Below are 18,145 nucleotides of genomic sequence, written 5' to 3'. Positions count from 1 at the left end.
AGAAAGCTTTTTTTTACCCCATATTATGATAAAAAAACTTAAATAAAAATTTGCTTTAAAAAAAAAATAAATAAAATAAAATAAAATTAAATATATATATATATATATATATATATATACCGTTTTAAATGATTTAATATTAAGGCTAATTTTTGTTAATTTGATTATAAAGGTGAAGTTTGTAGTTTTTGCACCACTGGCAAGACCAAAATACATAGAAAAAATGATCACATGAAATGTAGAACGCTACATTAAATACTAAAAAAATAATAATTTTGTATGTTTATTCAATGCTTTTTTTCTGTTCTGCCCACTGCAATACTCTGAGAGCAGACTGCTGTGTCCACTGCATCCTGGCCTGCCTGTTTTGTGAATTTCTCACTCTGTGCAATATGGTGGTGGCTCAGGCCTCGTGCGGCACCTGCACATCAGAAGCCTGTTGCTGCTGCTGCTGCGCAGACGACCTGGGAGACGACTGCAACTGCCCTTGTGACATGGACTGTGGCATTATGGATGCGTGCTGTGAGTCCTCGGACTGCCTGGAGATCTGCATGGAGTGCTGCGGGATCTGTTTCCCAACATAAAAGCCCTGATACATGCAGGCCACAGCCAGGACAGATGTTGAGCGAGAGAGTGTGTGTCTGTGTATGTGTGAGTATGTGTGAATGAGAGCTATGGAGTGTGTTCTTTTCACACTTGTGAAAAATCTGTTCCTCAGCTCAAGATGACCATAAAGGTCATAAGAAAGGACTAAAATACATGACATACTTCACGTATCCTCGTAGACTAAAAGTGCATAAAGACAGATATTCAGTGCTTTATATTAAATGCTTTAATGTATCAGAGCTTGTTCTATTTACTGTTTTTACATCTCTTTGCAGAGGTTTTTGACATTTTGTTTTTAAAGACACTTCACACTTTATAATTTTAAAAACTTGCAGATGTTGAAATTAAAACGGTAGACATCACACAACTTGAGGTTGTGCTGCACATCACTGTAATTTGAGTGGAAACGCGGCACTTTCACACTGTCAGAGGTCAAGCCTTTGTGGGTGTTAAGAGGGATTCTTATTTTGAACTGTTTCTGAAAAACAGAGAGGGCTGTTTAAATGATGCCAATTTTGTAAGTCTTTATTTAAACTGTCTACTGTAGCTCATTTAATTAAATGTCCCTAAGTTCTTGAAACGACATTAGCAGTTAGCTTGCTGGTGCTTTAAAGACACAGATGAACTGGATGCACAGAATAGTGTAGAATGCAAATGCCGAAATCCACTTTATGCAAGTGTTTCGTAACTCTACAAGTTACGTGTAAACTTGACTTTTTGTTTTTCTATATTAAGCCTCTGCTAAAGATACACTATAAAAGCCCCTTTTTGCTTTAGTACTTAAGTGAATGCTCAATACACTATTGCAAAGTGTTCTTTTCCTTGACTGTTAAATCATACATGTAGTTCAGATTGCATTTCCTAAGGCCTTCTTGTGAATTGTACAAAGCTGGCATTTGTCGGCATTATGTAAGCTAATGTTAGCATCATAACGTTAACACAGTTGGTTTTTTGTTCATAGTGCGCAATGCCTTTGGTACGCCGTGCGTTTGTGATTCGTCTGACTCATCTCGGTCAAAACTGCTTATGACATATTTGCCAAACTGCACTTCAGAACACAGTGTGACTGAACTGACCTGAAACATTCAACTGAACTTGGTTCAAAACAAACAAATTTACCTCTACAGACTTTACCTCTCCAGAATCAGACTAGTTCTTGTGTGTCTTTTGACGAGACCCACTTTAAAAACAACTTGCATACACTCTCAGAAAAAAAGGTACAAAAGCTGTCACTGGGGCGGTACCTTTTCAAAAGGCACACCTTTGTACCTAAACAGTCCATATTGGTACCTTAACGGTACATATAAGTACCTAAAGTGTACATATTAGTACCTAAAAGGTACAAAAGTGTACCTTTTGAAAAGGTACCGCCCCAGTGCCAGCTTTTGTACCTTTTTTTCTGAGAGTGTAGACTGGCTCTTTTACACTGAAAATATGCAAAAGTATAGTTGATTTAAGATGCTATAAGTAAGTAAGCAAACTAAAACTCGTGTCATTTCCTTGAGCTTTTAATTTCCAAATTAATTTTAATGAATTTCTTATTATATATATTGAAGAGAACTTGAAAAATGCACATAAATATATCAGTACAAAAATATATACATTGACATAAATAAATTGATGTAAAATCTCCCTGCTCAGAGCAAAACAACTATTTAATAAAAAAATTATTGATAAAAATGAAAGTAGGCAATTATTTAAATTTAATTGCAACACAATTGTGTGTTCTAATGCTCGTCTGTAGCTAATTGCAATTTCAGACGACCAGAAAAAAATGTAATAGTCTATTAAAAAAAACAACAACAATCATGCTTTCCTGAATTTTTTCTGAATTTAAAAATTCAGGTGCCATAATTATGAAACTTATTTTTTAAAAGAATGTGAATAGAGCTTAGCATTTTTTATCTGTATTCATACTGTATTCAGCCCATTTTGATGTTTCTGTGTTTTTCCTCTTTGTCCTCACTTTTTAATTGTTTTCAGTATGTACCAAGGGTTGTTTTGTTAATGGACCATCAACATTGCAATTTTCTAAAAATAAAATGTTAAACTGGAGACTAAGATGTCTGTACCTGCTTGTGATGCAGAATTGTGTGATTATTCATTGAAAATGGGCTACACGTTTTTTCTCAAAAAGCTGCCCGTGGTCTGAATGTTTATCAGGTGCATGTCATGCATCAGTGCAGCTGGGCTGTTTCCCATCACATTAAGGCATGTGGTAATTGACTCACCTGTACAAGGTTCAGAGATGGATATAATGTGTATTGTTAGCATCATAGTCAGCGGATCAAATTGTAATGTCTCCAGAGAGATTTTAAAGGTTTGTGATAGATTCAGGACGGTACGTCACGCTGAATTAAAGGTTAGAGGAGTGGTACAGTCTATTAAATTGTCTGAGGCGTTTTAGAAGGTGGTTGATTATGTTTCCAAAAGGCATGACTTTGCTCCTTTGTCAATTAACAGAAGTGTTTCCCCCTTTGTCTGTTACATACTGTAATATACATACCGTAACATCTTTTGCAATGCATAATGCACATATTTTGTTTTGAAATCTTTTTTTGGTTAAGTTTGAAGTATTAATGAGTAAATTTTTCATAAAAAAGTGAAGAATATTTGTTAAATTAAAAGAATAGTTAACCCCAAAATGAAAATTGGCCTCAACTTGAATACATTTTCAGCAAATTTTTATTTTTAGGTGAACTATTCCTTTTATTTAAAACATTTTCTGTATTGCCCATTTGCTATGATTGAACTTGTTTGTATGTTTATATATAGACAAATATGGAAATCAAATTATATTAAAGCTACTGTTCAAACGTTTGGGGTCGGTGAACAATAATATTCTGAATTATCATTATACAATTTAAACTGTTTTGTGTTTGAATGTATTTTAAAATGTAATTTATTCCTGTGATGACAAAGCTGAATTTTTAGCTTCAGTGTCACATGATCCAACATTTCTTATTATTATCAATGTTGAAAACAGTTGTTCTACTTAATTTGTTTGTGGAAAATATGATGCTTTTTCAGGATCATTTGATGAATTGAAAGTAAAAAAACATTCAATTGATATAGAATTTTTATAATCTTCTTTATTTTATCTTTTAAATCTTTATTGTAACTTTTAATCAAGTTAATGCATCCTTACAGAATAAAAGTTTTAATTTCTAAAAAATAAATATATATATATATCCTAATGACCCCAAATGTCTGAACAGTATATATATTCAACATTTTATTATATTGGTCATTAGCCACCTTGGATTCTAATGACTAAAATCTGCCTTTTAATAAAACTCATTCACTAAAGAAATAGGGATTGTGCCGCTACATCAGGAACATGGCCACCCGCATTGCACAAGTCAGGAGAAACCGGAGCCTTTCCACTGGCTGGTGGTCTTCCCTGACCTTTGACAAACCTTTGTCCCTGTTAACCTCTCAATTAACCTCAACACCACCCCACCTGTGCTGCCTTCTGTTCCCACCGACAACCTGCTGCCGCCCCCTCACTTCCTTCTGTCATTTTCTGCCCAGATACCGCCTTCCAGAAAATTACCATCTTATTTCACTAATGGCATTGCTGAAAATATTGGAAGTCGTCTCTAATCACATGGGAGAGTTTTTCTATTCTTTTTTGTTCAGAAAGAGGGGGAGTTGAGAAGTCCAGGTAAGTGTGCAATGACCTTTTCACAAAGTCATCCACCTCTTCTCCTTTTAATCAAACCCCCTCTGTTCCTCTCTGTGCCACCACTTGTAATGTCACAATTAAGTTGGGTCCATTGTTTCTGTTTTCAGGCTGAAGAGACGTAGCGCTCCTTGGTACCAGGGTCATTTCTCTTACAATATTAAATAAGTCATTAGAGACCCGTGGCCACCACCCCCACCCCGGATGGCAGAAATTAATATCTGCCGTTGCCCAGCACCTTTTGTAGTACTCTAAAATTGCATATTCAGAGTTGTAGTTGCACTGTTCTTGCATCATAAGAGGACAAGCAAATATGCAGTTTGATCTGTGCAAGCGTGTAGTATGATATTGAATGATAAAGAGCTTAAAGGTGATAACTACCGGCCTCTGGCCCTTAACTAACCCAACATTATGGCTGCTTTAGTGATATTTATGTCAGAAGGACTGTAGTAGAGACCTGCGCGGGACAGATTTTTCTGTCCCGCTCCCGCAAGATTCTGTCTTTTCTGTCCCGCTCCCGCAAGATTCTGTCCCGCACCTGCCCGCTCCCGCCCGTGACATTCATGTTTTGTCCCACTCCCGCCCACAAAAGCCCGCATAAAAGTAATCTATATAGATTTTCTTTCAGCATATCAAAGAAATTACATTAAATGGTTCTGTAACATCTTCTAAGATCCACAACATCCCAGCATAAATGCTTCCGTTAAAATATTTGTTATTTATGCTAAGCATCAACATTCACAAACCACTGTTATTTTAACAGAAAAGCAAGCATGGGCTGCTGCGTGCATGGTTTGGCATGGCAGAATGCGAGCAGCGCTTACTTTATTATCACTAAAAGCTGACATCTCCGTTCATCGCAATCTCATAAAGCTCTATTATAATACAATGAACATATGCATAATGAATCTTTCACAATGTCTACACTTCGTGTTAAAATGAGATGATTCGTGAGCACACAATTTCAGCACTGCGGTGAGAGGATTCTAACTTAATCACCTCTGGTTGGCCGTTGCGTTCCAGAAATCAACAGCTCAGTCTGTTATTGGCTACATTGCGCAACCCTTTAAAAACACGTGTTATAAATAGAAACTCTGCCTAGCTTGCGCGTGTTAATAATTTTAATGTTTTTAGTTGTTCTTTTTGCTTTTGTGCAACACATAAATAACAATTTATGTTTTAGACATTTTATGTTTAGATAATTTCTATTTTGCGGGAGTCCTGCGAATCATTTTATTCTCCTGCATCCCGCATACACACGAGTCTCTTCCCACCCGCACTCGCCCATCAAGAGTTGTCCCGCGCCGCACCCTGTTGCGTTGGGTCCCGTGGTTCCTGCAGTGCGGGTCTCTAGACTGTAGAGCCAAAGCAATGCTTCATTCTTCTGAAATCTAGTCTTGTACAGAGATATGTGGCCTTCAAAGGTTATATTTTCTGTACAGTTAAATTCTTAAGGCACTTTGTGAACTGTAAATTAGACCCCTTTATCAATTAACAGAAGTATTTCCCTATTTGTCAGTTATATAATATCTCTTGTGCTGTGCTGAAAATCAGCTTTTTAAAAATTGCTTGTAAATCCCGCATTATGCTATATTATGACCAGATCTTGGAATCAAGTTTTTGTCAACCTGTTTTCTTTCAATTAGCAGAGGTTTTGTTCTTTTTGGAACTGATTGGTCATAGGCTTCATTGACAGTGTTGCCAGATTGGATGGACGATTTCCAGGCCAAAAGCTCACAAAAACCCGCTCAAAACTTTAACTGTCAAAATAATGTGATTGAATATGTAAATCAAGGTTGATAAGGGCCATTTTTAACTCCTTAAAACAAAATAATGACGACAAAATAATATAAATATAACGTTAGATACATTTCCCAGTTAAACGGATCAAATTGGGGCAAATAGCCTACATTAAAGAGAATTAGGCTACCGAACATGAATAAAATATGCAAGCAGACACTGTCAAAACGGCAATCAAGAAATTAACCGATCCCCTTGAAACAACACATGCATCATTTTCAATGTCAGCAGTCAGAATAATCCAATTTAAATGCAAAAACTCTTCCCCCCCGCACTCGCCCATCAAGAGTTGTCCCGCGCCGCACCCTGTTGCGTTGGGTCCCGTGGTTCCTGCAGTGCGGGTCTCTAGACTGTAGAGCCAAAGCAATGCTTCATTCTTCTGAAATCTAGTCTTGTACAGAGATATGTGGCCTTCAAAGGTTATATTTTCTGTACAGTTAAATTCTTAAGGCACTTTGTGAACTGTAAATTAGACCCCTTTATCAATTAACAGAAGTATTTCCCTATTTGTCAGTTATATAATATCTCTTGTGCTGTGCTGAAAATCAGCTTTTTAAAAATTGCTTGTAAATCCCGCATTATGCTATATTATGACCAGATCTTGGAATCAAGTTTTTGTCAACCTGTTTTCTTTCAATTAGCAGAGGTTTTGTTCTTTTTGGAACTGATTGGTCATAGGCTTCATTGACAGTGTTGCCAGATTGGATGGACGATTTCCAGGCCAAAAGCTCACAAAAACCCGCTCAAAACTTTAACTGTCAAAATAATGTGATTGAATATGTAAATCAAGGTTGATAAGGGCCATTTTTAACTCCTTAAAACAAAATAATGACGACAAAATAATATAAATATAACGTTAGATACATTTCCCAGTTAAACGGATCAAATTGGGGCAAATAGCCTACATTAAAGAGAATTAGGCTACCGAACATGAATAAAATATGCAAGCAGACACTGTCAAAACGGCAATCAAGAAATTAACCGATCCCCTTGAAACAACACATGCATCATTTTCAATGTCAGCAGTCAGAATAATCCAATTTAAATGCAAAAAGTGCCCAATATAAGTGATAGGAAAAAGCAACGTAATTAGCAGGTATTTCACACTCGTTAATGCACACACAATGACAGTCAAAACTGTGTCATTCATTGATGCACACTGAATTATAATCCGACAATTAAAAAAAAACAACAACAACAACAATAATGCGCTTACCTTCATGTCGGAAGCCTCTTGTTAAAGTGGAAATGAAGCAGTCAATCAAGTTTACATTATTTAGTAAAGTGATTTCCACTTTGATTAAAAAATATATAACAAACATGATTAATGTAACCATTTTAAAGAAAAAAGGTTGTTTTGTTATAGCTTTTAGAGCAAGGGCACCGCCATCTTGCAGTACCACCGCATGTGACGTCATGGGGTTGGTTCACTCCGATGGCCAGTGAAGTAATATAAGTATTTCTTTACATTTTGAACACACGTTTGTTTTGAAATGGAGGAAGATTACATTGAAAGCACTGTTAAGTCCATAATAAGTGCAATTGCCTATGCATTTGAGCCGATACGGCGATGGGACCGAGCAGTATTAGGGGTTGAAGAAACCACACCGGTAAAGTGCGGATCGGAAAACAATACTCGTTTACGTGAATACTCATCAAGACTGTCATTCCGACGTGCTTTGTGTGCATTTGCTGATGAAGGCGCGACAGAAAGCTGAATTTGGTAGCCTACTCCCGTGCTGTCCGAGCCGAGCTGTGGCTTTGTGTGTGTGTGCAGCGCCGCCGGCGCGAACAGAAATGATCTATCACAACGCCTGAGTACCGCATTTAAATCTCTTTCAGAAAAGGTCTATCACAGCGTGTAAATACCGCACTGAAATCTATTCCGTGCTGTCTCACGCTTGAATGGCTTAAACACTTTAATATTTAAACTGACAAGGCTTAAAACACGTGAGAATGATAAACTTTATTGAGGAAGCAGCACTGGTCCAATTGTTCAGATAACATTAGGTGATTAGTTAAACACTACGTTACGTCCTGTTAACAGCAGGAAAGCTAATTGTATTCGCAGGTGAACATAAAATATGATACATACAACTGGTGAACCAGTCAATGTAATGCATATGTCTTAATGGTCTGACATAACAATAAAATGCGACATGAATGATGAAGCGTTGTCTGGTTACATCACCTTGCGCCTGGCATTATGAAAACAATGTTTGGGATACCACGATCAAAACTTAGCATATAGACAGTTTGATGTTGAATATTCATCCAAATTATGGTGAAAACCAAATTATTTGTGTGTTAAAATAACATTCGTGTGTTCAAAATGTAAAGGAATGCTTATACTACTTCACTGGCCATCGGAGCGAACCAACCCCGTGACGTCACACGCGGTGGTACTGCAAGATGGCGGTGCCCTTGCTCTAAAAGCTATAACAAAACATCCTTTTTTCTTTAAAATGGTTACATTAATCATGTTTGTTATATATTTTTTAATCAACGTGGAAATTACTTTACTAAATAATGTTAACTTAACTGACTGCTTCACTTCCACTTTAAGTTCATATTGTAGAACATAATACAGAACTTTGCAAAGTCAAAACTAATCAAGTCTAGCCGTTTTCAAGGATTTATCAATCTGGACCGTTTAAAAGATAAAAGACAGGATCGTATAAACCGACATTAGTTTCAGTTTTGATTAATTAATTCAAATGTGCTCTGATTTCGGAGTTGTAGTGATAGAGCCTTCGTGTCATCTCACTCCACAATAATTCACGTTTTGAGAGTTGAGTCACTGGTTACACTCTTTAACAAATATTTAGTCATTGCGATTACTTAAATATACAGTCATACTACATTCAAAATCAGATACGTTATAACTTTTCACTCTAAAAACTTGTCACTCATGAATCATAACATCTGTCTGCTGCTCTTGATAAGTGCGGCTGTCGACGTTTACATCAGCACCAGCGCCTCTGCTGTGTGTGTTTAGTAACGTTGTGATGACTGATTGGATACAGTACATGCATACTTGGGCTTGTTTGTTAAACAATTAGCCTATGCAATTTATATGTTTGAAAACCGCCAAACTGACCCCAAACCAGCCCAAATTTTGCACACCAGCCCAAGCCAATTTTTACCTGCACAATCAAATTCAAAACCACCCAATCTGGCAACACTGCTCATTGATCTGAGCTTATGCACCTTATGCAAAAAAGGCATTATTTGTGGATCATTTTGGCAATATTCACTCAAAAACTGAGGTCAGTGATCAAGGAGACCTACAACCAAACATTTCCAAAATGGAAAAAAAAAACCTGTGCTAAATAAAAGAAAGTTGACACAAAGATTGAATCCAATATTTGGTAGTAGGCCGGTAATTTTTGAATGGGAAGATTCCCAAAATATATATACTTTGTTATACCAAGTTGTTATACCTTGTATGAGCATAGCAGTCGGATTTAGTCCAGTGTAATAACATTAACAATAACTAGCATATTTGGGAAAAAGAAGTTCCTCTCCTGGTCAAAATGACCAGAACACAATCTGAGTAACATACCAACATTATTTGCAATGCATAATGCACATGATTTTTTATTTGTTTGTTTTGAAAGATTTATTAAATAAGGTCTAATAAGTATTATTGAATCAATTTGTGTAAAATTAGTGTTCAATAACTGTTCGGTTAATATAAAAAATGTTGCCTTGTGAACCAAACCCATCCCTTGTCTTGAAGTCAAGCACTTCTGTTCATCGCCATATGCATAATGTACCATCCTGCCCTTTTTAAACATCAGAGTCAATGAGGCTTTTGAGTGGACAGTCTTTCAGATAGTAGAGTTTGAAGGGTAGATCTGTCAGTCAGGTAAGCAAAGGCAAGACGTGGAGGACATGGAAGGGGGCAAAATAGAGTTCAAGAAATGTCACTCTCAATTAATCTCCTCAGGTCCTGTCCCCATTAAAACCCTCACACATGGGGGGATGCTTTACAATGCAAATGGCCTCATTACCTAGCCAACTTAATTGACTGTGACAAGGGCTGAGGATGTTTTGCATTCAATATTTTTGTTTTCTTGTAATTTCAGATTTCAAATTAGCTGAAATACAGTTGTGAAGTGACAAAAAAGGGTGACATTAAAAACTTTTATATAGCAGAAGATGTTTATTTTGAATTCTTTTGTGTATTATTTTTGGGAACGAGGAAAAATGCAGCCTGTTTCTAACCTATGACAATCACCTCACGACAAACAGCTTGTCATATTGTGCTTTTATCTTCCTTTTTGGAATTTTGTTCCTAAAAATTATATTAAGTGTAAAATAGACACAGCGAATGAAATGTAAATGATTTGCAGGTTTGTATTTTGTATTTCAGCTCTGCCTCATTGTACTCACATCTTAAATATTTAAAGACCCCCTCCATAAAACCTTTGCTGCTTTACAAGGGCACCGCATGCTGTTTGATCTCTCTTTACCTGCAGGCGAAGCAACAGCAATGTAACGACAGCAAGCGGTAGTTAGCGAGATCAGGAAAACAAGCCCACAGCCACAGACGGGGCACGGAGCAGTTCAAAGTTTCTATGGCTCGTCTTTTTGAAGTCGATCACTGACAACACCGGCTTTGGGTTTAAAATGAAAGAGACACATTGAGACGTATTTTGAACATATGTCTTAACTTTTCATATGCATTTTCCCAACTTTTTCAACTGCTTATCAAGAGTCAGCTGTGAAGGCTTGTCTAGCATATTAGCAAGACATTAAAGTCATAAACATTTTTATTTCTGCACCCCCTGAATGCATTGAACCATGGGAGAGGCAAATTGAATTGGACGCGTGGTTCGGAAATGCCTGTTTATTTGCTTGTTCGCAGTCATTGAGCTATAAATTGGATGTCACCTTTGCTACTTGTCATTCTTTGATATGGATGTGTTGTGGGTACCAAAGCAGGGGGGTTGATTGTTTGCTCTTAACATCACTTAAATGAAAGGCCTCAATAGCCTGTAGTCATTCTCAATGATCGGCAGTTTTGTTTGCCGTGATGCTTTGAGTGTGTGTATCGCGATCCACACATGCTGGATTTGACAGTAATTATGTAAAGAAAAAAACATGTTATCAGTTTTCTTCTGGCCTTTAAATATGCATCTGAATGTGCAGCACATTTTGCTATTTATGGTTTTGTCAATCAGCAGTGGAATGCATGGTTTATGAAAGATAAACAATTTAATCACTTTGTTTTTTTCAGTCTGATATCTTGTGGTGAAGTCAGTGGCATGTCAAATCTGGCTAGCATATTTACTCAAGTCTGTCAGTGTGCAGATCTGATGCGGTCTTTACACTGACATCAAAACATTATGATAGAGAGTGTGCTAGTAAGAATATCACGAGACCCATATTTGACCCATATTTAACTGAAAAATGAAATGTATATTTTAAAGAAAATTAGGCCTATTTTAGGATCATTAAGATGTCTATCAGTATGATTTTTACATTATGACATTTATTTTCATGACAACGTCCTCCAAGGTTGTAATTACTGTAATAGATAAATATTATATACATTACATTATTTAAAATTAAAATAAATAAAGAAATGATAGACAGATAGATGTTATGATAAAAATAGATATTATAATATAAAGATATTATTATTATAATAAGCTCAACAATTAAAAAAAAAAAAAAAAGCCAACCAAAGCACCAGAACTAATTGACCTTTTTTTTTTTTTCTTTCACTGGTTGCACCAGAGATCATCAGTCAGAACAAGCTTAGACAAGATTAAATCTGTTTTCTGCTGTAATTACACCATTACAGATGCTCTTGATTTGTTTGTCAGGCTCCTCAGAAAATAGCTACACCTGTTTATGTCTCTGTTTTACTTGTTTATTCACCATTCAGAGGCAACCTGTCAGGCTGACAGGTACTATTTGTTGCATTGCCACAGCAGTGTGGTGTTTATGCCTGCATCTGATTGTTGCATCGCTGGGCGACGCAAGGGAATACAGGGAAACTTCACAGGTGTGTGAAACACGCACCTGCAGCCTGCTCTCGCAGGGATAACCACTTGTGTCCCGACACCACCCTCGTAATAGCTGCGTGTCCTGTGGTCTTTCATGGAAATCTACCACCCCAGCTTCCTAGACTTGTTCATTCATTCATCTAATCTCCATCCTCATTCCACTGTGCTTGCACTACTTCTGCATTACTGAATGTGATATATTTCCTGCATTATTACGTTATTTCAGGTCAAACGCATGTGGATGCAGTAAATTGCAACATAAAAGGTTTAATGTGGGATTCTGCTGTGTTCTGAGCAGAAGGTTAAGGAAGGACCAGAATACGGCCCTGGAAGAATACGTGCCTCATGGAAGATTGGAGCGATTGTGGCTTCTCTTTCTCATCTCAGTCCCTCTTCTAAGAATCAAAAGTGACTAACAAAGAGAAATACTCCACTGCCTGAGGAATATTCATGATCTGGCTTCCAGGTTAAAAATGTATATGCAAATTTGCTACATTAGAGCATGCACAGGTTGTTAATAAATTAGGACATGGCAGAAATAATTCCGCTTAGCGGGATGAATCTTTGTGCAAGCTGTCAGCTGTCGCATTGTTCTGGATAGAATGTGACGCTGAGATGGCAACACAGCCAGTGAACTGTGATGTTTTAGTGTACCGGCTTCTAAATCTCGCGGCACTGGCAAAAATTGTGTCTTGTGTGTGTGTGTGTGTTACCCCTGAATATAGCACAACATGAAGGATTTATAAAATCTGCTAAAAAATAAATAATTGAATAAATGATCAATTATTAGATAACTGATGCTTTGATTGTATTTTAACATTATTTTAGCTATATAAATTACATATTAACACTGAAATATGAGATCCCGTATAATTATGTGTGTGTGTGTGTGTGTGTGTGTGTGTGTGTGTGTGTGTGTTAGCGTGAAAGGGGTCGTGTTGGTGTGCATGCATTCGTGAGTGTTTTAAGCTCAGGATTTATGAAGTAGGACAGACAAAGCCAGTATAATATTACCTCTCTTTGGAATGAAATGATGCATAATTTATTCCGCCTCAAAAGGAAATATCTGCCTTTTTCTCATCTCTTAAATTACGGATATGAATTTGGTAGCGCCGTGTCTGGATTGTCTTCTGTGAATTTACAGTCGCCATTTGCTGAAAATGATGCGATATACCTGATCATCTCTATTATTATTTTCGCAACTACTGAGGAAGTCAATGAGCAGTTATACATTTACCCAGAGGGAAGTTTTATTATTCAGAGGTTGCTTTGTCATAGGATTTTAGTTATGTTTTAATATCAACTTTGTCTTCGATATTTCACCTAAGGTTGCTTTTGGAGCAATATAATTATGCAATTGTCATTATTGTTATTAAATTGTTATTATGCAAACCTAGGAATTAAAAGCTAAAATGTTACTGTTTGCAGATTGCTGTTTTATAGCTCCAGAAATGTAATTAACTTAACTTAATTATTTTCCTAGGAAACTTAAAGTTATCAGTTTTCATTACAGTAACAACTTTAATATCTCATTTGTTTGTCCTTGATAGCACTCCGAGTAAATGCAGAGCAAATTAAGACTTTTACCCGCTGCAAGTCTCCTCAGATGCTTCTCCTAAAATGATTAAAACAGAAATAAATGCGACAATTACTGACATACAGTAGGGAGTGAATACCTATAGCGTTTTGATGTTGGAAGTGTTTGAGAAGTGTTTGAGTTCAAATTGAGATCTTTGACTTTGATTGCACTTGCCAGCACAAGACATCGGTGAGAGGAGAAACATCTGAGAAACAGGAACCTTGAAAGGAAAACTCACCATTTGCTCTCCATTTAATCTCATTGTTGTCTAGGAGAAAAAAAAAAAGAGATCAATCTCGTTTAGGATTTTTCTTCCCTATACTGTCTCAGTCTTCCAAAGTGCAGTCCAAGCAGGGTTACCTATGTGTCTGACCATGCATGAGCATATCTGTGCGTGTCAGCTTGCATCAGCTCTTTGGACTGCCAAGCCTGTGATTCCGTGAGTGTTTACATCCTGTTGTGCCAGCTGGTGTTGCGTGGCACTTCTTCTTGACCCGTCCCAGATTAGCATAGCAAGATCTGTGGAGTGCAGCAGCCTGACATTCTATTTGTAAAGCCCTAGATGCAGTCGTGTAAGATGTCAAGTGACTCACAGCAAGTTTTAACAAGCGAGTTTATCTCCTGTTTAAACATTCTGTACACATCGTAGCATATCCTTAAAGAGGCTGCCCTATCTTTTAATTAAGTCCCAGACTAATGTGGCACCTAATTGACTAATCAGGAGATTTTGTTTTCTCTAATTTACTGGAAAAACCAGCAGCACATAAGCTTTTTAATTTCAACAGAATGGGACAGTCACAGCTGCCACATAAATGGAAGGTGTCGCTAGAGAAGAGGGATGTTGGGCAGGGGGTCTCTTTATCCTTGGTTTAGTCTGCGACTAAAACTCTTTGACAGCGCTATAAATGTGTCAGTTGTGGGCAGAGTTGTTTGTTTGTCATAATGAAACTGCCTTCGTAAGCCATTCTACTTCTACAGTGTGACAATTTAGGAACTTACTTGATTTTATCTGTCAGGAGTTAGCTTTGTTTCCATGTACTGAATATAATTTATGCAAACAAAAAATCAATATACTGTACCACAAAAAAGCTATTTTTGAGTACAGCAGAATTTCTATCCCATGTATTTAAAACAAAAATTTAATTGGATAGATAAATAATCTAAAATAAAATAAAATAATGACAATTTATGCAAAAAAAAAAAAATTAAGATATTTCAAAAGCTGTTTTAGAATAAAGCATTTAAATTTCTTGTGTTAGGGAAAACAGAACTGTCATTGCCAAGCTAAATAAATAAATAAAGTTGTTCATTAAAAGTTATTCTTGAATAGAGCTGCATTTCCATGTCATGTGTTCAAGAAAACATTGTCATTGGCTAAAAATAAAATAAATAAATAATATATATTTTTTGTTACAAAGGTAATTTATGCAACAACAAAAAAATTCTAATAAAGCAGCATTTGAAACCTGTCTCTAAGAAAACAAGAAAAAATAAAATAAAATTCGCAAAACCTATTTTTGAATAAAGCAGCTTTTTCATCACACAAAAAAAGATGAATTACTTGCATAATAGTTTAGTTCAGTTACAGACATAAATACAGCCAAAATCAAACACATGCACTGGTAACACCCCTAAATAGTTAGTGCACAGGCTGTAAAAAGGTCTGGGTGGTAGATAGAGGTTTTTGTTTACTGTAGCCGGTAAACAAAGCTCTAATTCAAGCAAAATGATTCCAGCATGTACGAGAGAATCTGTGGGATTTAATGATGTGTATCAATGCCTTTAAGACATAACAACTGGCTTGTATAGTGAGTGGAACTATGTTGCATGGAGTGCAAATGTTTGAAACTGTCCACAGATGCCTTATAGGACTTCTGGTGAGACGCAACAGCTTGTGTGTGTATGTGTGTGTGAGAGAGAGAGTGTGTTTTTGAACAGCTAGCTTTAAGTTCATGTCAGCATAGCCCAGAAGAATAAGAGGAGTTTAACCTTAGATTGTAAAAAGGGCTTGTTCGACTTCACAGTGTCAGACTTCAACATGCACGGATTCTGAGTGAATGGAAAAGTCCTGTCAGGAAGGTTGCTGTGAGGGCAGCAGATCTGAAAAGTCTGTAAACAATGACTCATCGGCATGTGCCAGAGTGCAAAGGAAGGAAGGCAGATCTCCTGTCCATGTCGCTCACAGGAAGAACACTGCAGCCTGGACACAGACACAATCAGGCCTCTGTTTTAGTCTTGCAAATCAGAGATTCATGCTTCATGAGAAGCCCGCCCATCGGCCGGCCATACTGTGTAATACACAGAAGGGGTTTTCCTATCCACTTTTTTTTCTATCTCTTTCTTGCTTTTTCAGCAGAAAAATACTTTTTCTGCAGTGCATGTTATGTGATGCATGTGGGCTGGGCAATACGTTTTATTGCAGTCTCGATAAGATATTGTTTAACGATGATAAGCTCTGGACATTTTTGCTCAATATGGACTAATAACAGTCTATCACACATCAGAAATAAACTCAACAACAGCCAGTCAGTGCATGTCGCTAGTAAGTCTGCATGTTTTATGTCTCTCAAACACGTGACGCCTGATGTTTTTAATGTCTGCATCATGAACTTCATCTCCAGAACTGCTCTGAGAGTCACCTTTTAGCTTTTCACCATTTCATTTGAGAAAAGCTACTGTCAAATGCACAATGAAACTCAAATGCTTCATGACAAACCGCCAAATAAAAGTTTGATAACAGTATAAATACATTAAAATGTCCTTTTTTTCAAAGTAATAATAATAGTATTTTTGTTTTTAAGGAATATTGTACACCCAAGATATTCTTTCATAATTTTTACGGTTCTGTTGTGCAGCATCTTATTTGACAAAAAAATAAAAATGCAGTATTTTATTGTAAATCAATTGTTGCATTCATTTGATTACATTTAAAAGTTTTATTAATGAATTTTTATTAGACACAATTTTGATGATAAATTTGTATTAAATCAAAAAACACATAATTTAGGGGCTCTATTGGAGTTTAATTATGAAAAGCATTTCCTTCCCCATTATAATGATGATAAATATCATATGATATGGAAAATAATATCATGATAATATTTTTGACCATATCGCCCAGCTCAAGCCAGTTCACATACTATCCATTTGCAAAATAAGAATTGGTGCATCTCAAATCATAGTATGTCAACCAAGGGTCTGAGAGTAACGCAATTTCAATTCTCTGTGTGTATGTGCTGTACATGTGGAAGAATTGACAATAAAGCAGACTTGACTTGACTTGACTAGTGTTGACTTAAAATATATAGCCTAAAGCTACAAGTTAAATGACTTGGATAAGCTACATTTTAATGCTTGCATGTGATGAGGGAGACTCAGTTTTATGGTGTGGTTTTATTTCTCACCACTGGTTCATTGTCTTACGACATATTTAAAAGTATATACTTCATCATCAGAGATGTACATACTATTAGTGTGATTTGGGACACAGCCACGCTCATTAGCTGCAATAAAAATAACAGCGAATCAGTGTATAAAGTAAACACACAGAGTCATTAAGACAGCAGTGCAAATACATCAAACGTTTATTAGCATAAACACTTCAACCAATATACGTGCTTTGAGGTAGATGCTATCACACATATGCGGCAAACATACAAGAAAAACAAAATCCCTGGATAAATAATTAAATCTCTTGTGACAGCGCACAAAGCTTCTGTGATACATTAATTGGGTGAAATTAGCATGAATTAAAGCAAATAAGTGTAACATGTAATTTATTACTTTCTAAGCATACTTTCGCCGTAGAAGTCTCAGATTTCCCCCAAGATTGCTTTAACAGCTATAATGCATTTCTTAATTTACTCTGTGGAAAATCTATTTTTTCAGAGTTCATTAAGCACCAATATGTTACAATGCAGCTCCCCAGAGCACGCGGCTACAGAAAAACATTATGCAAATTGCTGCGAGCGCATTCTCAGTATGTAAATAGATACTAACACCAGTGTCAAGTCTCTGTGGAAAGCTTTGTTAGTGAAACCTTTTGTTTCACTGCTTTCTGTGATATTGCAGATGAAAATAGCTTTCGCCTCGTTGCTTTCGAGCAATGTGTCTACAAGTTTTGCTGTTTGCAGCTTTCTTTGCTTCGGTTTTGCATCTGTTCTGTCATTTTTGGCAGCGCTTCTCAATCACGTGGACTGTAATTGAAACATTCTGGTCCGTGCCGAGTGGCTGTCCATGCCAGCGAGGGGCCGTTGTCCAAAGACCTCACCGTGCAGCCAAACCTTGAGTAGAAAACCCCCTCTGTAAAAAGTGGAAGTCCGTGTTTTAAAGCAGTAACAGGCCACAGAGTGAGCCCACAGCGCTTTAATATGATCATCAGTTTACACTCAAATATGCTCTTTTCCATTCCTTGGCCTTAATGTTTATGTACCCACATGAGTTTCATGGCACAAG

General features: G+C 36.7%; 1 protein-coding gene across 1 annotated transcript in view; it reads left to right on the top strand.

The window, feature by feature from the left end:
- The window catches only part of LOC107658868 (myoD family inhibitor domain-containing protein-like), a 24,080-nt gene extending 22,276 nt beyond the window's left edge, over positions 1-1,804 (top strand). Inside the window, exon 5 of the mRNA XM_016447555.1 lies at positions 334-1,804. Within this exon, the coding sequence (XP_016303041.1) occupies positions 334-584 (251 nt within the window). The 3' untranslated portion in view covers positions 585-1,804. The remainder of the gene's footprint in view (positions 1-333) is intronic.
- The last annotated feature ends 16,341 nt before the right edge of the window (positions 1,805-18,145 follow it).

The sequence above is a fragment of the Sinocyclocheilus anshuiensis genome, unplaced genomic scaffold (genome assembly GCF_001515605.1).
Source record: "Sinocyclocheilus anshuiensis isolate Anshui unplaced genomic scaffold, SAMN03320099.WGS_v1.1 scaffold283, whole genome shotgun sequence".
In the NCBI taxonomy this organism is placed as follows: domain Eukaryota; kingdom Metazoa; phylum Chordata; class Actinopteri; order Cypriniformes; family Cyprinidae; genus Sinocyclocheilus; species Sinocyclocheilus anshuiensis.
The sequence above is the reverse complement of the archived record's forward strand: the minus strand, read 5'-3'. Positions and strand labels throughout refer to the sequence as shown.